The 19,431-nt window shown below is 37.6% G+C and overlaps 2 protein-coding genes across 2 annotated transcripts; one reads left to right on the top strand and one right to left on the bottom strand.

Annotated features, from left to right (window-relative positions):
* Nucleotides 1–389: 389 nt before the first annotated feature.
* On the bottom strand, nt 390–1,695 carry LOC116177506 (aldo-keto reductase family 1 member B1-like). The gene is made up of 3 exons (XM_031496492.1): nt 1,507–1,695; nt 1,165–1,449; nt 390–605 (listed from the first exon to the last, which is right to left on the bottom strand). Exons 1-3 carry the CDS (start codon nt 1,573–1,575, stop codon nt 417–419), a joined length of 543 nt encoding a protein of 180 aa, XP_031352352.1. The 5' UTR covers nt 1,576–1,695; the 3' UTR covers nt 390–416.
* A 759-nt stretch (nt 1,696–2,454) lies between these two features.
* LOC116177504 (proteasome adapter and scaffold protein ECM29-like) lies at nt 2,455–19,190 on the top strand. Its single transcript, XM_031496490.1, is given in 24 exon segments — nt 2,455–2,536; nt 2,684–2,814; nt 2,861–2,904; nt 2,906–2,975; nt 3,025–3,432; nt 3,939–4,078; nt 4,135–4,404; nt 4,451–4,888; nt 7,153–7,381; nt 7,428–7,626; nt 7,674–8,027; nt 8,075–8,391; nt 8,444–8,774; nt 8,822–8,996; nt 9,043–9,331; nt 16,390–16,632; nt 16,677–16,795; nt 16,836–17,058; nt 17,106–17,421; nt 17,472–17,749; nt 17,796–17,959; nt 18,287–18,813; nt 18,866–18,937; nt 18,994–19,190. Coding segments are annotated over 24 exon segments (5,496 nt in total). The 5' UTR covers nt 2,455–2,511; the 3' UTR covers nt 19,128–19,190.
* Nucleotides 19,191–19,431: the final 241 nt, after the last annotated feature.

Raw genomic sequence — 19,431 nt, 5'->3', positions numbered from 1 at the left:
GTCCAAAGAACCTTCCAAGTTATCTTTTAGTTTGGGATACAAGAGATTAACCTTGTCATAACTGTTTTCGTGACAATCAAAGGTATCAAATTAAGCCATATCATGCGCTCAATTAGTCAAAAATGTGATTTTTTCTGACAGAACAATAGACTTTGGAAATTGTTACGAAAAGGAATTTGATTTTATAAGAACCTGGGCAGTAGTCTCCCATACTTTTTAGCGACTTCAAAAATTTTTCATCTCCAGCAACTTTGGCTCTTCTGGTTTAGCCCACGGCATGGCGAGCCAAAGGGTAGCAGTTATGGCGATATTTGGATTTACAAAATTCAATCAACTTCTTTGATTTAAATAGGATGACATACTATCTAAAATAAAACGAAAATAGCGCAAAGATACATATATTTTACGTACTTGATTCATGGCAGGGGGAATTTGGCCACTTTTAATATATCTTCAATTTGACGTTTATTGAAATTGGATAAGCCGATTGATTTTACGAGTCCTTGTTGCACTAATTTTTCCATGGCCCTCCAGGTATCCACATAATCCACGTTACTGAATTGCATTTTACCATCAGCATCAATGGGAAACAATTCGCCTCCTTCCTATACAAATCCAAAGATGTAATTATCAACGTTTTTTTTAAAGGGAGACACTAAATATATATACCTATTTTAAATATAATGTTATTAATTTTGATCAAAAACTATCCGTATCTAAAGTATTTTGTACACCCTGGACAGTGAGGTTCAATACATGAATTGATACAAATCTCTTTTGATAATTTACTGCTCAACAAACTTGAGACGATTACTATCGATACCTAAAAAATGAATCGTCTAAATTGTACGATTCATTTTATGTATCGAACAACCCGAGGAACAACCATAACCCCACTTGTGAGTGAAATATGCATAAATTGCATCTAAATGTATAGTAAAATATTTTTAGTGTTCAGCAAAACCGATTGCGATACGGAATGTAATCGTATTTCTGATAGGGTCATCCATTGAACGCCCCTAACACCTCTCTTATCACTATTTTATAATCTACTTGTCATTTTCACTTCTGAATAGTAGAATGATTAGAAACTGCTAACTATATATTATGGCATTTTACATAGGTACATACCTAAGACCTTTAAAATGAATGTAATTTCGTTACCTTAAAACCAATGGGCCAATGTATTAGATATAAATCGAGATAATCCAATCCTAAATTTTGAAGGGATTGTCTCAGGGCACCTTCCACTAAATGAGGTGAGTGGAAAGCGTTCCATAATTTACTTGTAACGAAAATGTCTTCTCGTTTAATTTTGCCTTCCTTGAATTTCTTGGCAAGGGCTACGCCGATTTCCTTTTCATTCTGATATATGAAGGCACAATCGATGTGACGATAACCTGCATCGATAGCATCTTCTACTGCCTGTGTGACTTCGCCAGGGTTTGACTAAAATAAGATAGCATTTGTAGGTATATGCTTTGAGTAATATTCAAGAGAAGTTACCTTCCAAGTTCCCAGCCCAAAAATTGGGATCTCCAGCCCATTATTGAGCTTAACTGTTTGTGGTGACATTGCTTACTACAAATTCTTGAGTGAGATATTAGTTAAACGACGTGTGAAGTTTCTGACAGAACAATACGTGTCACCGTCACGGCAAAACGACGAAAAGGAAGCTTCCAACCAATTTGTAAATTTAAAAAATGAATAATTGCAACATGACAGTCAACCAAATAAATAACGAACAAAAATTGAAGATTCTATTCCAATAGTTATTTTATATGATTAACTGTCATGTACGTAGCTTTCAGCCAATGGGGAACCGCTAGCAATAATTGAGATTTGAGACAGGGCAGGAATAGGATCAGTCGCCGTCTTAGGCTAGATCTACCTGAGTTCGACAATACGTATCCGCTCTCCATTCCAACCAATAGGAGAAGAGTATGCAAAATTAACATCCGTAATTTTACATCAACTGATAAAGTTGCCCAATTCTCAACTTTTTCGTAAACGTTGAACTTCTACTTCTCGCATGTGCTCTGTAGTAAACTTACAAACCAAGATATATAGAGTTAGAGTAGAATTTCATTGACGGATAACCCGCTCCACTTATAAATACATTTATGTTTCTATGGAAATTTTCAGCTTTCCCGATTTTCCGACCCCAGACAAGATTTGAAGAAGTAACATTTTCGTCACATCTTCAAAAGGTGAGCCGTGAGATCTTTAAGTAGTTGTGACATGTAAACGGATAAATTCTATATTTACCTGACTAACAATGCTTTTTGAATTGAGATACGGCACGGCATCGACGTTTATTAAATTGTGTAGACTTCATCGTATACGATACTCGTACATTGGAGACGTTCATTGAATATTTCGAAACGCATTATGTTGAAGCACTCTGTATTATAAATGACAAGTCATATAACCGAACGGTTACATTAGAACTACCATAATTCACATTAGAACTAATTTCATTTCGTTTTTTGAAAACTGCATTCAGCAGGTATGGCTACCGCTACAGACGAATTGGGTAAGTAAAAATATGAAAAATACAGTAAATGTCCTGCTAGTTCTGTACTTACGTGGGCGACAAAATTAGCAAACAATAGTTTTTCAAAATGTTTCTATGTGATTGTGCTGTATCATTGTGATTAATAATGTATGGTATTATTACTAGTTCTTTTGGAGAGAGTATTTCTACGAATTGGTTCTGCTGACACTGACGAGCAACTTCAAAATGTCGTTTCGAAGTTCTTGCCTCCTGTGCTTCTCAAGCTGTCTTCTCAGCAGGAAGGCGTTCGAAAGAAGGTAAGGTTGAAACTCGGAGGAGTTATAGTAATTTGTCTTTTGCCAGGTCATGGAATTACTGGTACATATTAATAAGAGAATTAAGTCTCGTAGTGGTACAGTTGCCGGTGGAAGCCTTACTGGTACAGTACCAAGATCCCTCAGCTACATCTTTTGTGATTGTAAGTTAAATACACACTCAGCAGGTTATAACCATTTTTATTTGCCCAGAATTTTACCATCATTTACATCAAGTTGGGATTCCCACGGTTGCCAGAAGAAAAGCAAATCGAGTTAATTCCGTCGATGTTAAACTCAATCGACTCGAAACCGCAATCGCACCAGGACAGTTTACTTTTACTCATAATTCCCTTATTGGGAAAAGTAAATGTGCCTTCGGATCCTTCACAAAAGTATGCCATATTCGGTGTTAACGAGAAGCCGCACATCAGCAAGTTGTTTCTGGGATTACTGTTGGATATGCTGTTGCTACCGTATGGAGCGCTAACACAAAAGCCTGCCGATGACGAACAGGGAAGTCGCAATGAATCATCCATTCCCGTACCACCCGGTATGAGTGAATATTCATTTAAAAGGGTTACAAATGAATTTCCCCTACATCCGGAAGAACTTGAGCAGGTAAAGGAAATTTGATTACTGAGGGAGTGCTAATTTCCCACAATACACGTATAAGTGCAAGGTTAACATGCACAATATATTATACCTGATAGGTAAAACTGTTATGCTACTATATTATTTAATATTCAGCATCTGTTTTTCGTGTGTATTTTGTTGTCATTATGTAGGTATACTCCAAGTGGGATTGCATAGCCTTATCTTCGGTTTTATCTGAGGTTTTATCTAAATAAAAAAAATGTTATGGGTTTTGTCACCTTTTGGAAAACCTGAACATTTTTTGAGTTTTGATTTAATTGGTCCATTTTAAGAAATGGATTTCAACATTGTCTAAACTAATACCTAAACAATGATTATCAAAGTATGCCATGGAATTTTTTTTTAAAGCATATGTCTGCTTGATTGTGACAGTGTTAATGACATGTTTGTTTTACACAAATGTAGGTATATTTATACCCCTTCATTCTATGCAAAAGTAAATATCCTGTTGGTGTAATTGTTGTTTTTAGATTAAATTGGGAATCGTCAAATTTCTGGGGAGTGGTATATTTTCGGACGACGAAATTTTGATTCACTTAATCGTAGCTGCCTCTGACACACGATTTAGTGTAGCGAATTTAGCTGATTTGGAACTGAAAAAAATTGTGGGGTAAATAAGCAATTTAACCTGCTCTTAACTTGTAAATATTCGTTTGAATTTTTTAGTACACTCAATTGGGCATCACCGGTTACAGCGATGCCTCTTTATTTACTGTACTTAGGCTCGCAATCTCAGAACATTAAGCCGAATATGAAAAAATCACCCGTAAGCACGCGCATTCGTCTGAAACTTTTGACTCATATGTGTCGAATATGGGGCGCAGGTTTTGCATTACCCGCAAGTATTCAGGTGATTTTTGATTCTCTGTACGGGACAAATACCAACAGTAAACTCAAGACTATCGCTCTTAATTTCGCCATGAATTTGGTACAGACGTAAGTATATCTACGTTAGGAGTTAAAGATTACTCGATTGTTTTAGTGCAGAGGAAGCGCAGCTGAGCAAAGTCGCGAGTATTTTACAGACCGGTTTACAAAAATTGATCCGAGAAGGCGAAGTCGTACATCAAGGTCAAGCCTATTTAGTATTGGGTGTGCTTGGTAGTCGCTTTCCCCTACTTACTTATCATAATGTGTCTTTATTGGAAATGTTTTTTAAAAATTTGGATTCCGCTGAACCGGATTTACGACTGCAGATACGTCAGGGATTTTTGAGCCTCCTTCCGGCATACAATTACGATGTTAATCCATCAGAATTCGATAAAGATGGCCGTGTCAATTTCTTGTTTGCATTAGTTAAATATTATTTATTCTCTGCAGAGCCGATGGTGCGATTTGTTGCTGTAAGATCAATTGGTACAATTTTTCCACCCAATCATGTACCTTCTAAGTTTTTGCTGTTATTGGCTACTGGCGATAGGTAAGTTGGTAATAAGCAGGGTCTTTATACTGTATTGGTTAGCTCAGTCCCACCAACCAATTACAGCTAGCGTGCAAAATTACGTCAGCAGTAGACTCAATCCATCCTTTTTCTTTCCGCGATACAAATGGTTTGCATCCTTTTTGTACTCACAGAACAATTGGAGATAAACATTCTATGAATTTAATGATTTAAATGTAAAACAAAGGTACAATGGACAAGTTTCAGAGTGTTGATAATACAATATTTAACCTAATGACATTCAAATATAGATCAAAACTAATAATCTTTAAAATCCGTCAATAAATGACTGAGAATATTCAATGCGCAACAGTGTATGTACTGCCTGTGACGTCATTTGACCTATACGAGTGCTGCCGTTACGGTGGTGACGATATGTCGCACCAATAACAAGGCCTCGTAATAGGTCAAGTGACGTCACACGTGGATCAAAATGATTTTTCCAAGCGCAATTTTAAAGTCTTGAAACTTTTGGAGGTATTTTAATGATTTTTTCGCATTTTTTGTTTAATTTTAATTTTAGTTTAGCAGTATTCTCTACGGTAAAAATTTATTTGAACAAATAGGGAAGCGCATGCGCAGACACGGAGTCGTTGTTGACAAAATTCTCGATGTTCATACTATATGTTAAAAACTGTCATATGACACTTATTTAGTGTAGTATTGCACCTAAAAACTTCCTGTGAAATTTGATTGTATTTATATAAGGTGTTCAGTCCAATGATATAATTAATATTCACTACATAGTGTGTAGAGCTTCAAACACCCGCAAAAAGGAACAAAATAAATATCATTTCTAAGGGAAGTACAAAAAATTGAAGAATATTTTTTTCTCCAGGTATGACCCCTTCTGGAGGGGGGTTCCATACCCCCGGGTCTAACGCGGAGGGGGGCCACAGATATAAATAACATTCACAAGTAGGCCACTCGTAAAAAAAAGGTTGAGAAACACTGGTCTATATCAACCTCAGTCACGTTTAATTATATCTATAGTATGACTCCAGATCGACTTTACAAGAGGAAAATGGTATATTATATACCAAGTGATTAAAGGTGGTGTGTTTGTGAGGGTGTGGCATCACTTGGAGACTAGATAGTAATTATGTCCTTTTCTTGATATAACAGTGACGTTCTATCGTTATCTCTCTTGAGGCGCTCCTTGTATGCATCAGATCCCCATGATCGACGAATAGGGCGCTGCCTGTCGATTGTTTTGGTAGGTTTTCGCCTGGGTGTTGCCTTTAATTCTTGCCGTCTGACGTGCCCTCTGCGGTAGGGTCACTGGTACAGGGGTAAACATATACAGAATAATATACCATGAAGTATCAATAAAATAAATAAATGGAAAATCGAATTCAAGTAAGTGCGTTAATGGGCTCCCGTTACAATCTTGTTGCAATGACACCTAGGGAGCGGACTACGTACTAAATAATAATATCTTTGTACTGGGCACCGAAATATAATTTTTGCTATAACCGCAACACGTCTTTTACACCTATAGTCCGTCTCACCTTGACTTTAAAGTACAGGCTCTTCTGGTCAACAATGATGCCAAATGTCATCAGAATATGATTTGAAGATAATGAGCGTATTTGTGATTGCATTGCTGTATGGTCTCTAATGTTTTTACTACCCCCACGTTTGTAATCACTCTCTCCCTCACTGGAAATGCATGTTTTGCAGCACCAAGAATCTAAATCAATGATGTTGATCTGTCTGTCTGTTTGTACTCTCATTTCTGGTTAAATGGCGGAAGCGATTGGATCCAAATTTTGTACACATATTTTAAGACTTACCTAAAAGAAATGGCTGAAAAACTTCTTGGCAGAACACGTAGTGCTAAAATTGATTTGCCCAAGTTAGATACCCTAATGAACTAGTACTGTGTAGGTAGTCTTTTTACTGCTGACCTAATACGTGCAAGAATTCAGAAAGTAAAATGCAATCATATGATTCGATAGTAGATAACACTTACCTACTTAAGTATGTAAATTACAAGCAGTATTAACTGGTTGAGTGGAACAGCTCAAACAAAGTTCGTTAGTATGATCATTTAGAAAAAGCTATGCTGAACTCCGCCACTTACTACCTTAATTGTTTGATACCTAAACTGTAATTTCTTTTTTCACCAAAACTTGCAATTGAGGTAATAATAAAGAGTATTATTATTATTATTATTATTATCATATGAAAACTTAAAGATTTAGGAAATTTGTTTGCTAAAGATATTCTTTGATTTACAGTAAAGATGAAGTGTACACAGAAGCCTTTAAGGCCTTATACAAAATATCGAATAAAGGCGAAGTTGATTTAAGCAAAGGGGACAAGTCTCAATCTAAACTGATACTTCCCGCTTTCGAGGAGATTACAAAGTATGTTTATGAGGAAGCAGAGGCGCGTTTGAAAGATGGTACGAAGAGAGTCAACGTCGGTAATCACGTTCTGCCATTTACACTGAATGTTTTTCTAGAGGTTTGTCACACAGTTTTAAAGATTAATCCTTCATTTTTTAATTTAGATCCTCTTATACTTGCGCCTGTGTTTAATACAACATTTAAAAATCCCGTTGAAACGCGAAGCGACTCGCCATCCTTGCGAATTTACCCCTCTAATTCGAGATCAGTTGCAGTCTTTGTATGTGGAAACTGAGAGCGTTGAGCAAAACGTTTTTTTGCAGTATGCCTCTTTGGTACGCCAATTGTTTCTGGCGAATCCAAGTAAGTATTTTATCTTATAGCACGATATGTTTCAATAGCGGTTTTAGCTTTTGAACCATTGTGTTGCATGCTTGAGGTGATAGGTTGCATACCGAAGTTGGCGTTGACTTTAAAAAGTAACCTGAACTGGGTGAGAGATTTATTGAATTCGACAAAAGAAGAAGTTCGCGAGATTACGTCGGTTTTATACAGTCTTATTATTAACGAAGTGTTATCTCCAAAAGATTTTGAGGACGCCATTAACTACCTAATTACACAAACAAACAATAAAATGCTAGAAACGCAACATGGTGCGATTTTGGGTATTGCGTATGCGCTCGAAAGGAAAATCATGACCCATAAATATCGTGGAGGCAACGCCCTTAACGACGAGCTCTTTAAAAAATGTGTGCAAACGATTGGTAGGGTCTACAGGTCGACATCTCAGTTACTTACCATTGTCTTACAGTGTCCTTTTTGACCAATCCCAATTTGCTGTTGGTATCCGCGGCTAGTGAGGCGATAGGACAAGTGGGAAAATGTATTTCGTTACCTTTGGATAGTGGAAATGAAATGAAGAACGGTAGTCCTGACCCCAAGCGTCCTGCAAACGGGAAAGTAACTAAACTGGATGTTACCACCCAACTTCTCCAAAATATGAACAATCATAAATTGTCAATTAAGATACGCGAACGTTCGGCTAAGGCGCTTGGTTTGCTGTGTGTCGGGGAGGAATTCCCACACACAAAGCAAGTAATTCAAGGCTTCTTGAATACAGCTAAAGAAGTATTACCTCCCCCGTACGCAAGTAAGCGTATTACAGAGTTTGCAATTACAGACTAAGGACGTGGAAGTTCATTTTACTATCGGCGAATCCTTGGTTATGTGTGTTCAGAGTGTGTGGTCAACGGAAGCTCGTGACCAGTGGTCAGTGTTACCATCTGATTTCACACCTTTATCCACCATGTTGGATGAGCCGTCTGATGATCATTTGTGTTGGTTGGTTGATGAACTGCTGCAACTTGTGGGCAAGACGCATCCCAATTCTAGGCAGGCATCGTGTATTTGGTTGTTGGCCATACTGAAGAACTGCGCGAATAAAGATCCGGTTAAAAGTCGATTAAGTGCCTTTCAAAATGCCTTTATGGATTTGTTAGGTGAAAACAGCGGTGAGTACATTTGTATTTTTGGCAAGGATTGCAAGTTTAAGTTTTAGATATCGTGCAGGATGTCGCCTCTAAGGGACTCTGCCTTGTATATGACAACTCCAAGTCGGAGGAGTTGCTGAACGCATTGGTAAAGCAGTTAACAGGAGGACGTCGACATGTCGCGCAAGTATCAAGCGATAGTAAAATTTTTGAGGAAGGGCAATTGGGGAAAGCGCCAACAGGGTATTGTCACTTTATAATTGATATTATCAAACGCATATTTTTGTAGTGGGAATTTGTCAACATACAAGGAACTCTGTGCGCTTGCGTCGGATTTAAATAAACCCGATCTGCTGTATCAATTCATGCACATCGCTAATCACAACGCCATTTGGAACTCGAAGAAAGGGGCGGCGTTCGGTTTCTCGAGTATCGCCGAGAAGTGCGGCGAAAAGTTGCAGCCGCATCTACCGAAAATTATTCCGAAATTGTATCGATACCAGTTCGATCCAACACCAAGTATTCAGTTGTCTATGCAGAATATTTGGCACACTTTGGTGCAAGATACACAGAAAACGGTAGGTGCATATTTTTAATGACGACATTAGATTGCGGTCCTGGTATAGGCCTGTGTTATTACTTGGTTTGGATGGGCGCCAAGCGATTGCTATCTCATCTGTGGGGAAGCTGGCGTCGAAATGTAGTTTGGTACTTTCAGTGTTCTATAGGTTGTTAATGTAACCAGCTGTTCGTCCTCTTCTGATTCTGTTTTGTGTAGCGTGCAGATGCTTTCCTTGCTCTGGATTGCGTGACGTCAATAGACGGCGAATTTCTGTTTTGTTAATAAGATATCTCTACCTCTACCTGCTTTAATTGTACAATTCTGACAGACCAGAAGCTAATGTGAGATATAAGTTTTAGACCTATAATATGAATAGCTCCGCAGACTCAAGTTCGGAATTGCTATCATTGATGACAAGCATATGTTGAATCATGAATATTTTGACGCCTCTTAACTCAATTCGAGATTGCGTTGGTCTCAATGGCTACTGTCCGTGTCACTTCCTTAAATTTCCAGGTGGTAGGGAATTCGTGTTTAAATATACTCATTGGAAAAAGGGATTGCACATTCCCAAGCAACCGCCACAGTTAGACATCCATAAATTAATTTCGTCAGGTAACCGGCCTGTGTGGTGTAGTATAGTTGAAGCTCGACTATGGTACCAAGGTCTCTGGTTCGAATCCAGGTTCGGGCGTGAAGGCACCTCTAAAAAGTATTATGCGGATAACTCTGTAATTGGGTGTAAGCCTGTTGAGGGCCCAGAACAAGAGAGAGATAATAAATAAATAATCGTTAAATAAAATACATTAATTGCGTTATAATTAAAAATTAAAGATATGTCTACCATATTTAAACTTTACGGTTGGCAATATGGAATGATCATGACCTTATTCTTGTGTTTACATTTTCCCAATTGCTAGACTTGGTCGTTTACTTGCCTTTAAAGTTAACTAATCAGTGTTTCGATATAAGAGAGTCGATATGCTTATTTAATGCGCATAAGGTCAGTATAAGCCCGTAAAGAGGACCTATTTAAAAGTGATACAAAATGTATGGGGCGATAGGGGTCAATATCTTTGACAGTAAAACAGCCAAGTCCAGTATTTCGAATCTCCCGCTCAAATTTGACGTCACACTAATATAGTCTGTCAGATTTCAGTAAAAAATAGCAACAATTGCGCATTACATGAAGAAAGCATGAAACTCACAGGTATTGATCAGGGTATAGTCCTGATGATTTTAAGATCGGGAGGCCTACAAAAAGTTGTCAAAAAACAAAATGGCGACCGTTCAAAGATTAGGCCTTACTTAATATGGGGAGTACCTTATTCTGCAGAAACTATGAGTTTTTATGGAAACATGCTTCTTATCTTTTTTATAGCTCTGAAAAATACCTTTACAGCGATATATTACACGACTACTTCCTACTTCCGGTTACCGGAAATGACGTCAAAATCCGAGGTTTTCGTATTCATGCAGTTGCGTACTTTGGTTATAATTCAATATTAAGAAAATCATGCTTCTAGCTTTTTTTTATAGCTTTTAAAAATCATTATATTGCACAAAACTTTTTAGTATTTTAACTCCGCTAAACGCGAAAGAAACGGATACGGCCCAAAACGTGTCAGCTCCGTTACGTGTGTAACGTTCATTGCCACATATATTTTTTTCTTTTGTTTACAGATAAAGGGAGTACAGTTAATTTAAGTCAGATAAAGAAAAGAAGAATAGAAGGAGAAGAATAGGACAAGAAAAGAAGGGGGAAAAGAATGGAAGGAAAATGGATTGTAACGCACTTAACGCGTCAGTTATGGACTGGAAAAAATGTGTCCTTTGTCAATGTGTTTCATCTGAAAAACTAATTGACCCGGGAAAGAGAAAAGGTCTGACTCCCGAAAACTGCTACCTACCAGATCCTGGAGGAAGTCATTAATTCATTCAATAGCCTAGGAACCGTCCCGGTAAAGATCGACATATTCACATATCACTACTATAGCGCGTTCGCACTTCGAGATTCAGTATGGGGTCTTATGGACTAATTACCTCTCTTACTAGTTTGCGTCATTCTTCGATAATACTATCCTTGTTTCTGACCGCATTGATGTCAAATTGACATATGATTCAATTGAAGTATTAAAACAAAACATAATCTCCTTGTGCTGTCATTGTCACGTTTGGCAAGCATGCACTGTATGTCCATAAGCACCATACTGAATTTGGAGGTGCGAACGCGCTATTGATGAAGAGCGGAGGAGATACGTTAATGAACCATAACGCAAAGTGGCATAAGTCTTGAAGGGCATTCGTTTCCGGTTCCCTGAGCCTTTTTTTAGTTAGCCCTTCCATTGTCTTTGAGTTCAGCTTTAGGCGGCACGACTTGTGCCACTTTGCGTTGTGGTTCATTAACGTATATTTTAACCCCCGATCTTTACCGGGACGGTTCCTAGGCTCTTGAATGAATTAATGACTTCCTCCAGGATCTGGTAGCAGTTTTCGGGAGTCAGACCTTTGCTCTTTCCCGGGTCAATTAGTTTTTCGAATGAAACACATTGACAAAGGGCACATTTTTCCCAGTCCATAACTGACGCGTTAAGTGCGTTACAATCCATATTCCTTCTATCCCTCTCCCCCTTCTTTTCTTATCCTTATTTTCTTATTCTTATTCTTTTCTTGTCCTATTCTTCCCCTTACTTATTCTTACTTTTCTTTATCTGACTTAAATTAACTGTACTCCCTTTATCTGTAAACAAAAGAAAAAATATATGTGGCAATGAACGTTACACACGTAACGGGGCTGCAGGGGTGGATGGGGCCGGCGAACTACCGGTAATTTTCCCGGTGGGCCGGTAGGATCCATGAGCGCTTTGCGGCTGGCAGCCTCACTCAAATCAAAACACAAAACAGAAATAGAGCCAGGCTACGCCACCACTTGCAAGGAATTAAATTTAATTAATATTCGAAGGTGACGGTGCATATAAAATATTATCAAAGTCCTCGTGTCCATCAATAAGATCTTGTTGAAGGCTACCACATTCCCTTTGTCGTTGCCCACCTCCGACGTCCCATTCACTCACAATTTTCCGGGAAATACGACTTGTTTGTTAGAGAACGTTCTAGAATACTCGGTAGCCTCCAAAAAGAACGGCGTTTGCTATATAAGCAAATCAAATTGCGTTTCAATCAGTTCCAATTTCAACATCGAAGTAATGAATAGTTCGCGCTTATAATTACTGTTATAAATTAATCCATTTTAAGACTTATACATTAATTAATTGATTCTTATTCTTTCGCAATTCTGAAATGTATAATTCCGATTAAGGAACATATTGTGTAACAATAATCTAGAAGCATTTAGGATGTTGGGAAATAATTATCAAGAATCGGTGTTAGAAAAAGCATATATGTTTGAAATTAGGGCGCATTGAGTACCCCCTCCTCCACCCGCTAAGTGGGCCGTTAGTTAAGTATATTTCACGGACCGGTTTATGGTTCCCCATCCACCCCTGCGGGGCTGACACGTTTTGGGCCGTATCCGTTTCTTTCGCGTTTAGCGGAGTTAAAATACTTAAAACTAGGATTTTGTACAATATAATAATTTTTAAGAGCTATAAGAAAGGCAAGAAGCATGGTTTTCTTAAAACTAGGGGTTATTGAATAACCGGAAGTAGGAAGTAGTCGTGTAATATATCGCTGTAAAGGTATTTTTAAGAGCTATAAAAAAGATAAGAAGCATGTTTCCATAAAAACTCATAGTTCCTGCAGAATAAGGCACTCCCCATATTAAGTAAGGCCTAATCTTTGAACGGCCGCCATTTTGTTTTTTGATAACTTTTTGTAGGCCTCCCGATCTTAAAATCATCAGGACAATACCCTAATCAATACCTGTGAGTTTCATGCTTTCTTCATCTAATGCGCAATTTTTACTGAAAGCTGCCAGACTACGGTCTATTCAGTATATCTTCCGTTGCACGTCATTACCTGAAGAATAGAATAGAGTCTAATACCATTTTACATGCGCATGCCTTTAGTGGCAAGTAAAACTTTTGAAAATGGGAAAGGCGTGGGGGGGGGGCAACCACCCGTTTTTCCAATTCATGGTGTTCTAATTAAAGGTCTCAACAAAAGCAACTGTTTTTTACGAACTATCGCTCTTTTTTCTGACACTGAAAAAATACTAAAATTACTACAAACGAATTTTTGAATTTTTAAGAAATCTTTTTTGAACCTTTTTGAATCTATATTGAATTTTTTCAGTGTTATATTTAAAAAAAACAGAATTTAATATGCTATTTTTAGATTGAAATATACAGGGTATGCTATTTAAATAAACTTAGACTTTTTTACCCGATAGTACTGTATAATTATTTATCAATAATTTTCAAGAAACATTTTTTGTTTCTGTTTTTACTAAGAATATATACGGTCATTCTGAAATTGAAAATTGTTTAATTTATCTTCGTATCTCTGAAGCAAAAATGTGCAAATTTTGATTTTACCATTGCAAGTTTAACCCAAAAAGAGTACATAACGCCTATAAAAGTGTCGACAATGGGACACCCTGTACATGACACACTATGTAAAATTCCAAAAGGATAAAAATGTATTTTCATTAAAAAAAAAGTTGTTGATTTTAACTTATTTTTGTGCATGTGCTCTTTTTAACCCTGCTGTCCTGTTCGGGTCTATTTGACCCAAAAACAAATTCATTTCTTATTTTAAAGAATACCGCGCGGTGTAACGCTATGATATTGCATGACTTTGTTCGTTAGTGTACAAGGTTTTATTTTCGAGCTATATAAAAATTTTACTTCCGCTATTATTTTTTAAAAAGTGAATTGTTACCTATGTATGGTTTGGGTCAATATGACCCGAGTTAATATAATAGCAAGAATTGCATAATATACACTTATTTTTAATTGACATTATTCTAAATAACGTAAACATAGGTATTTGTCTATAAGATTTGTGTGAAAAGAAATAGATCTCGGCAAGTAAGAACTAGCTGTTGCTAGACGAAAGCTGTCGAACAACGTCGATAGTGAATCTCGAAATGTAAAACTGAATTCAGTACGTTTGCATATTTTGATTGAGAATGCCGTATGAAAGACCTTTTTTTTTAAATGAAAAATGTAGTTTTGTTAATAGAGTTTACTTTAATACATATTAGATGAATTTATTTAAATAAACACGACCCCAAACCTTTGACGGGTCATATTGACCCGAACAGTACGTTCGTGCAGTGAATCTGAACAGGACAGCAGGGTTAAACTTTAAAACTTAATACTGTAAAATCAAAATTTTCGCTCGGATAAGAAATACAGGGAAAACCACAAAATTGTTAATTTCAAAATGATTATCGGCCCGATTATAAAGCCATACAGCATACTTAACTATGTTGTCAGCTAACAGTGTTGTTAAGACATGTGATTGGATGTTTTACAAACAATAACATCATTCTTAAGCCGGCCCATGTGTCGCAGTTGAGTTGAAGCTGGACTGTGGTACTAAGGGTCCCTGGTTCGAATCCGAGTACGGGCATGGGTATTTGTAAATGTGTAGTGGGTTAGGTTGATAAAGCAGCCTTAGCTGAAACCCCGCCCACTCAATACTAAAGGCAACTAGTTAAAAAAGTCATCGTAAACGATTTACAAAAAGCGCATTTCCACTTGCATTCATTTCTCATTTATCACATGCAACTTCTATTAAAATCGTAAAAATCCGGCCACAAATATGAAAGATAGCGTTGCATGTGTGCAATCCATTTTGATGTCCTATTTCAATTTCAGTTTATAAGAAGAATTTCATTTAAATGCTTCCATAAATAAAAAAGTTTGCAATTTGGTTTATAATTAGTCGAGATGCGAAAAGGGCACTGTGAATTTTGAATCGATTCAATTCGACTCAACTTTTGGCATTGCGTATTATATGGCTAAAGCTATGCCCATATCGAATTTGAATTTGAAGGTAGACGACAGTTTTAGAACCGTCTAGGTCATTGTTTAGCAGCAAACAGTGATTTAACTTTTTTTGCAAAAATCTCGAACGCATTTTTTGCAAATTTATTTGTAAAACCGTGGCTTTTACTCTCACTTTGGCCGGCGGGCTAGTTGGCTGGCAGCAAATGAGACCCCGTAGAAAAATAAGGAGTGTACTTGTACCTACTGGGCTGCATAATTAACAATTCTTTAGGGGCGGGGTTACATGATGTGGGGTTGGTGACATCCGGGCGCCATCCCCGAGCGTGGTTTACTAACGTGGTGATTTTTTAGTTGTTCCTGCAGAAGAAGATAAGAAAAAACTAAAAAATCACCATGTTAAGTAAACCACGCTCGGGGATGGCGCCCGGATTTCGCCGACCTCACATCATGGAGCCCCGTCCCTAAAGAATTGTTAATTATGCGGCCTGGTAGGTACAAGTACACTCCTCATCTTTCTACAACTGCAGAAGACTAATTTTTTTTTTTTGCCTTTATTTTTGAGTGGGCGGAGTTTCAGTCAAGGCTGCTCTACCAACCCAACCCACTATACATTTACAAATGTCCATGCCCGAACCCGGATTCGAACCAGGGACCCTTAGCACAGCTCTAACTGAACTGCGCCACACGAGCCGAAAATCACCACACGGTTACCTTTTGAAAAAGTTACTTTGCGACTTTCATGTTGCAATATAACAGGCTAATAGAAAATGGTCAAATTTAGAAATCCCAAAATGAAACTTCACAATGAAATTTCGAACAATTTTAATGCAAATTAAAAAGTACCGTTACAGTTTGGCACTAGCAGTCTATAGTATAGCTTACACTCTGCTGAGTAAACTAAATTCTTGTTGATGTTGTAGTCTTCTCTTGATTGATGCTGAGCGATTGTCGAATAGCTATAAAATCGCTCTGATGGCTGAAAAAGGATCATGATGTCAATACTGCTATCTTGACTTAAGGCTGCGGGCAAGCCCAAGTCTGACCAAATTTGGGTGCTCGCTCACTGTTCTTGACGCGTTGTAGGAGAGGGTTACGCTAATCTCTCCTAAAAAATATATATTTTATGCTGGTATCTGTACGTAGCCTGTTGTTGCAGCTCGAACAATATTATGACGAGATTCTATCCGATTTGATAGACAATCTGACGTCCCCCCAGTATCGCGTGAGGCAGTCGTGCTGTTTTGCTTTGCAAGACTTTTTTACTAGCGGCGTTAACTCGTCGATACACAGCTGTCTTGGTCGATTAGAGGAACTTTGGACGAAAGTGTTTCGAGTTATGGATGATCATCACGAAGCAACGCGAGTAGTCGCAACGAAAACAGGAAAACTACTAAGCAAGGTAACTAAATTCGCCGACTTTAAGGTTTAATTGTGTATATTTAGTTATGTGTGAGAGGATCTGACACTAGTCAAGGAAAAGCAGGTGTAAAAATGGTTCAGATCATCTTGCCAGTGTTATTAAATGAAATCACAAATCCCGTGGCCGAAGTTAGGCTGTTATGGTCAGTTGAAGTTTACGCTTTCATAGTAATTTCTCTTTAGTTTGCAGACATTATCGGAGCTCGTAGCAGCTTCGGCCGACCAATTAAAGCCGTTTTTAGCTCAACTCATACCTGCATTGCTGCAGGCAACCGGCGAGTTAGAATCTCAGAAACTGTCACACTTTAGCACAATGTTAAGCGCCCAAAGCGACGCTCAAGAGGCTGTGGATAGTGCCAGAGCAAATATTGCGAAATCTCACTTTACTATGGAAACAGTGTCAAAGGTCTTTTGTAACTTATCGTGGTAATTTATTTGATGATATAATTTCAGTGTCTTCAATACGCCGACGCGTCAATATTAGGAGAATTGACACCTAAAATTACTGAGTTGATGAAAAGTTCGGTCACTTTCGGTACTCGAATTGTGTGCGTACATTTTATTTCACTCTTGATAGTACAGATGAAGCAAGACTTGCAACCATATTCAGCCACACTTCAGAATATATTGTTGCACGGTCTTACTGATCGCAACGCCGCAATCCGCAAACAATGTGCTTCAACCATAGGACAATTGGTTGCAGTATCCCAACCCCCTACCTTGGAGAAGTTATTTAGAAAATTGAAACAGTGGTATTTCGAGCGAGAAGGTGACACGCACTTTTCTTCAATTTTTTTTCCTTTACACTGCGACTTGCAGATGACTCAAGAAGATCCGCATGCGCGCAAACTATCCAGGCAGTAAGTAACTACAATCAGGAAATTTTGAAGCAATATGCGTCGTCAGTGTTACCTTGGGTGTTTTTCGCAATGCACGAGGAGAAAACGCCCGAAACCGAAGGTACTATAACAATCTGGAATGAAATCTGGTCAGAAAATAGCCCCGGTACAGAGTACGGCATTCGGCAAAATTTGAAACCGATCTCAGACGTTTTAAAGGAAGCGTTAGAATCCCAGTCTTGGAACATGAAAGCGCAGGTTTGTAATGTATAATAATACAATTTGGTTATGCGTTATCTCATAGGCAGCCACTGCTATAAGTACGGTTGCGGTTAAATTGGGAGTATCGCTCGAAGCGAAGGAAAGAAACAATTTAATTCGAATTTTAATCAACGGACTGAGCGGGAGGACGTGGAATGGAAAGGATAAGTTGCTAAATGCTCTCGCAAGCATATGCTCAGGATCCAAGTTAGTTGTTTGTATTATTTTTGGGCGAAAAAAGGTGATCTATTGAAATTTGTGCGTGCAAAGATCAGCTTGTTTAGAGTTAATGGGGTTTGTCGTGCGTAATCTAATATGTAGGTTTGTGAAAAAATATGAATAATTTCCGGTTGGCAACCCTTTAATGTATGTGAAGTAAGATCCAGAAGTTAGCAGTAGGTTTTCATTCTAAACTTTTGTCAAAGACGGATTAACTGAATGTTGAATAATAGGTTGCTAGTTCCCCCCCCCCCTCCCCTTCCATTTATAATCCGCTTGACTTACATTCTATTGTAATAATTCCATTAATTTTAGGGATTCATTAAAAGAAGATAAAGACATTGATATAAATAACATAATCGAAGTAGTGCTGAAGGAGTGCCGCAAAGAGCAGATTGTTTATAAATCAAAAGCATTAAAGTCTTTAGGCGACGTTTTATCGGCTCTACAGGTGGATAAGTTTGATGAAGTGCACAATATGGCACAGTCAATTCTTACAGATGATCCAAATGGTGATACAGATGAGGATCTGTCCTTAGAGGAGATTAGCGAAAATAGGGAAAATCGAATTAAAATTAAGGAGGTTATATACGAAACGTTGGGCAAGGCTTGGCCCGAAAACAGTAAGGTTACCCAAGAGAAGTACAGGGAGTTGTTCGTCGAGCACTGCAAAGCGTGTCTGCCAAAGTGCACCAGATCCGTACAAGTTTGTGTTATTTCTGCACTACGCGATTTTGTTGATAAATTAATTTTGCTTAAAGAAGATAGACTAACTGACAAAGAGAACGAAAGTTTATCTAAAATTGTAGATAATATTATAGAAGTAAGCATATATGCTTTAGGTGCGTATTTAATATCGTCCATTGCAAACTGTAAACTGTTCTTTCCCTACAGGTATTGCAAAACACACCAGATTAAGGAAGGATACTTTAAGTGTGATTTTTGTGCTTGCAACAAAATTAAAAGGTAAATTCTATGAGATAATTTCTCCCCTTCTTTGTTTACATTTTCTAACTTTGTAGATAAGAAGCGTCATTCGAATTTGAATAGAATAAGTAAGATATTTTATGAGACCTTACCAGAGCTAAGTAAAGATAATCAACCAGAGATAAAGTCAAGAGTGACAGACCTTAAAAATCTACTTAGCAAAGATTAAAGTGTGTCATATTGTTCTGTGAGATGTAGCTAATCGTTTCTACTCAATATATGCTAAACTATTTAATAATTCAACTTTCCTTTACATCTTTTTGAGCTTTCCTAAGATCATATATATTTACCTGAAACCCTCAAGAAAATATAAATTTCAGGGCTATTTTGACATTAGAAAGTTGATCTTTACCTGACTCCCATTACAGTCCTAGTACATGCAAAATAACAATTAGATCGTTCATTGAATAAGTTATTCAATCAATGATTGAATAATTATAATGCAGACTGTGGATATTTTTAAATATTAATAT

Source organism: Photinus pyralis, unplaced genomic scaffold (assembly GCF_008802855.1).
Source record: "Photinus pyralis isolate 1611_PpyrPB1 unplaced genomic scaffold, Ppyr1.3 Ppyr1.4_LG7, whole genome shotgun sequence".
Taxonomy (NCBI): domain Eukaryota; kingdom Metazoa; phylum Arthropoda; class Insecta; order Coleoptera; family Lampyridae; genus Photinus; species Photinus pyralis.
The sequence above is the reverse complement of the archived record's forward strand: the minus strand, read 5'-3'. Positions and strand labels throughout refer to the sequence as shown.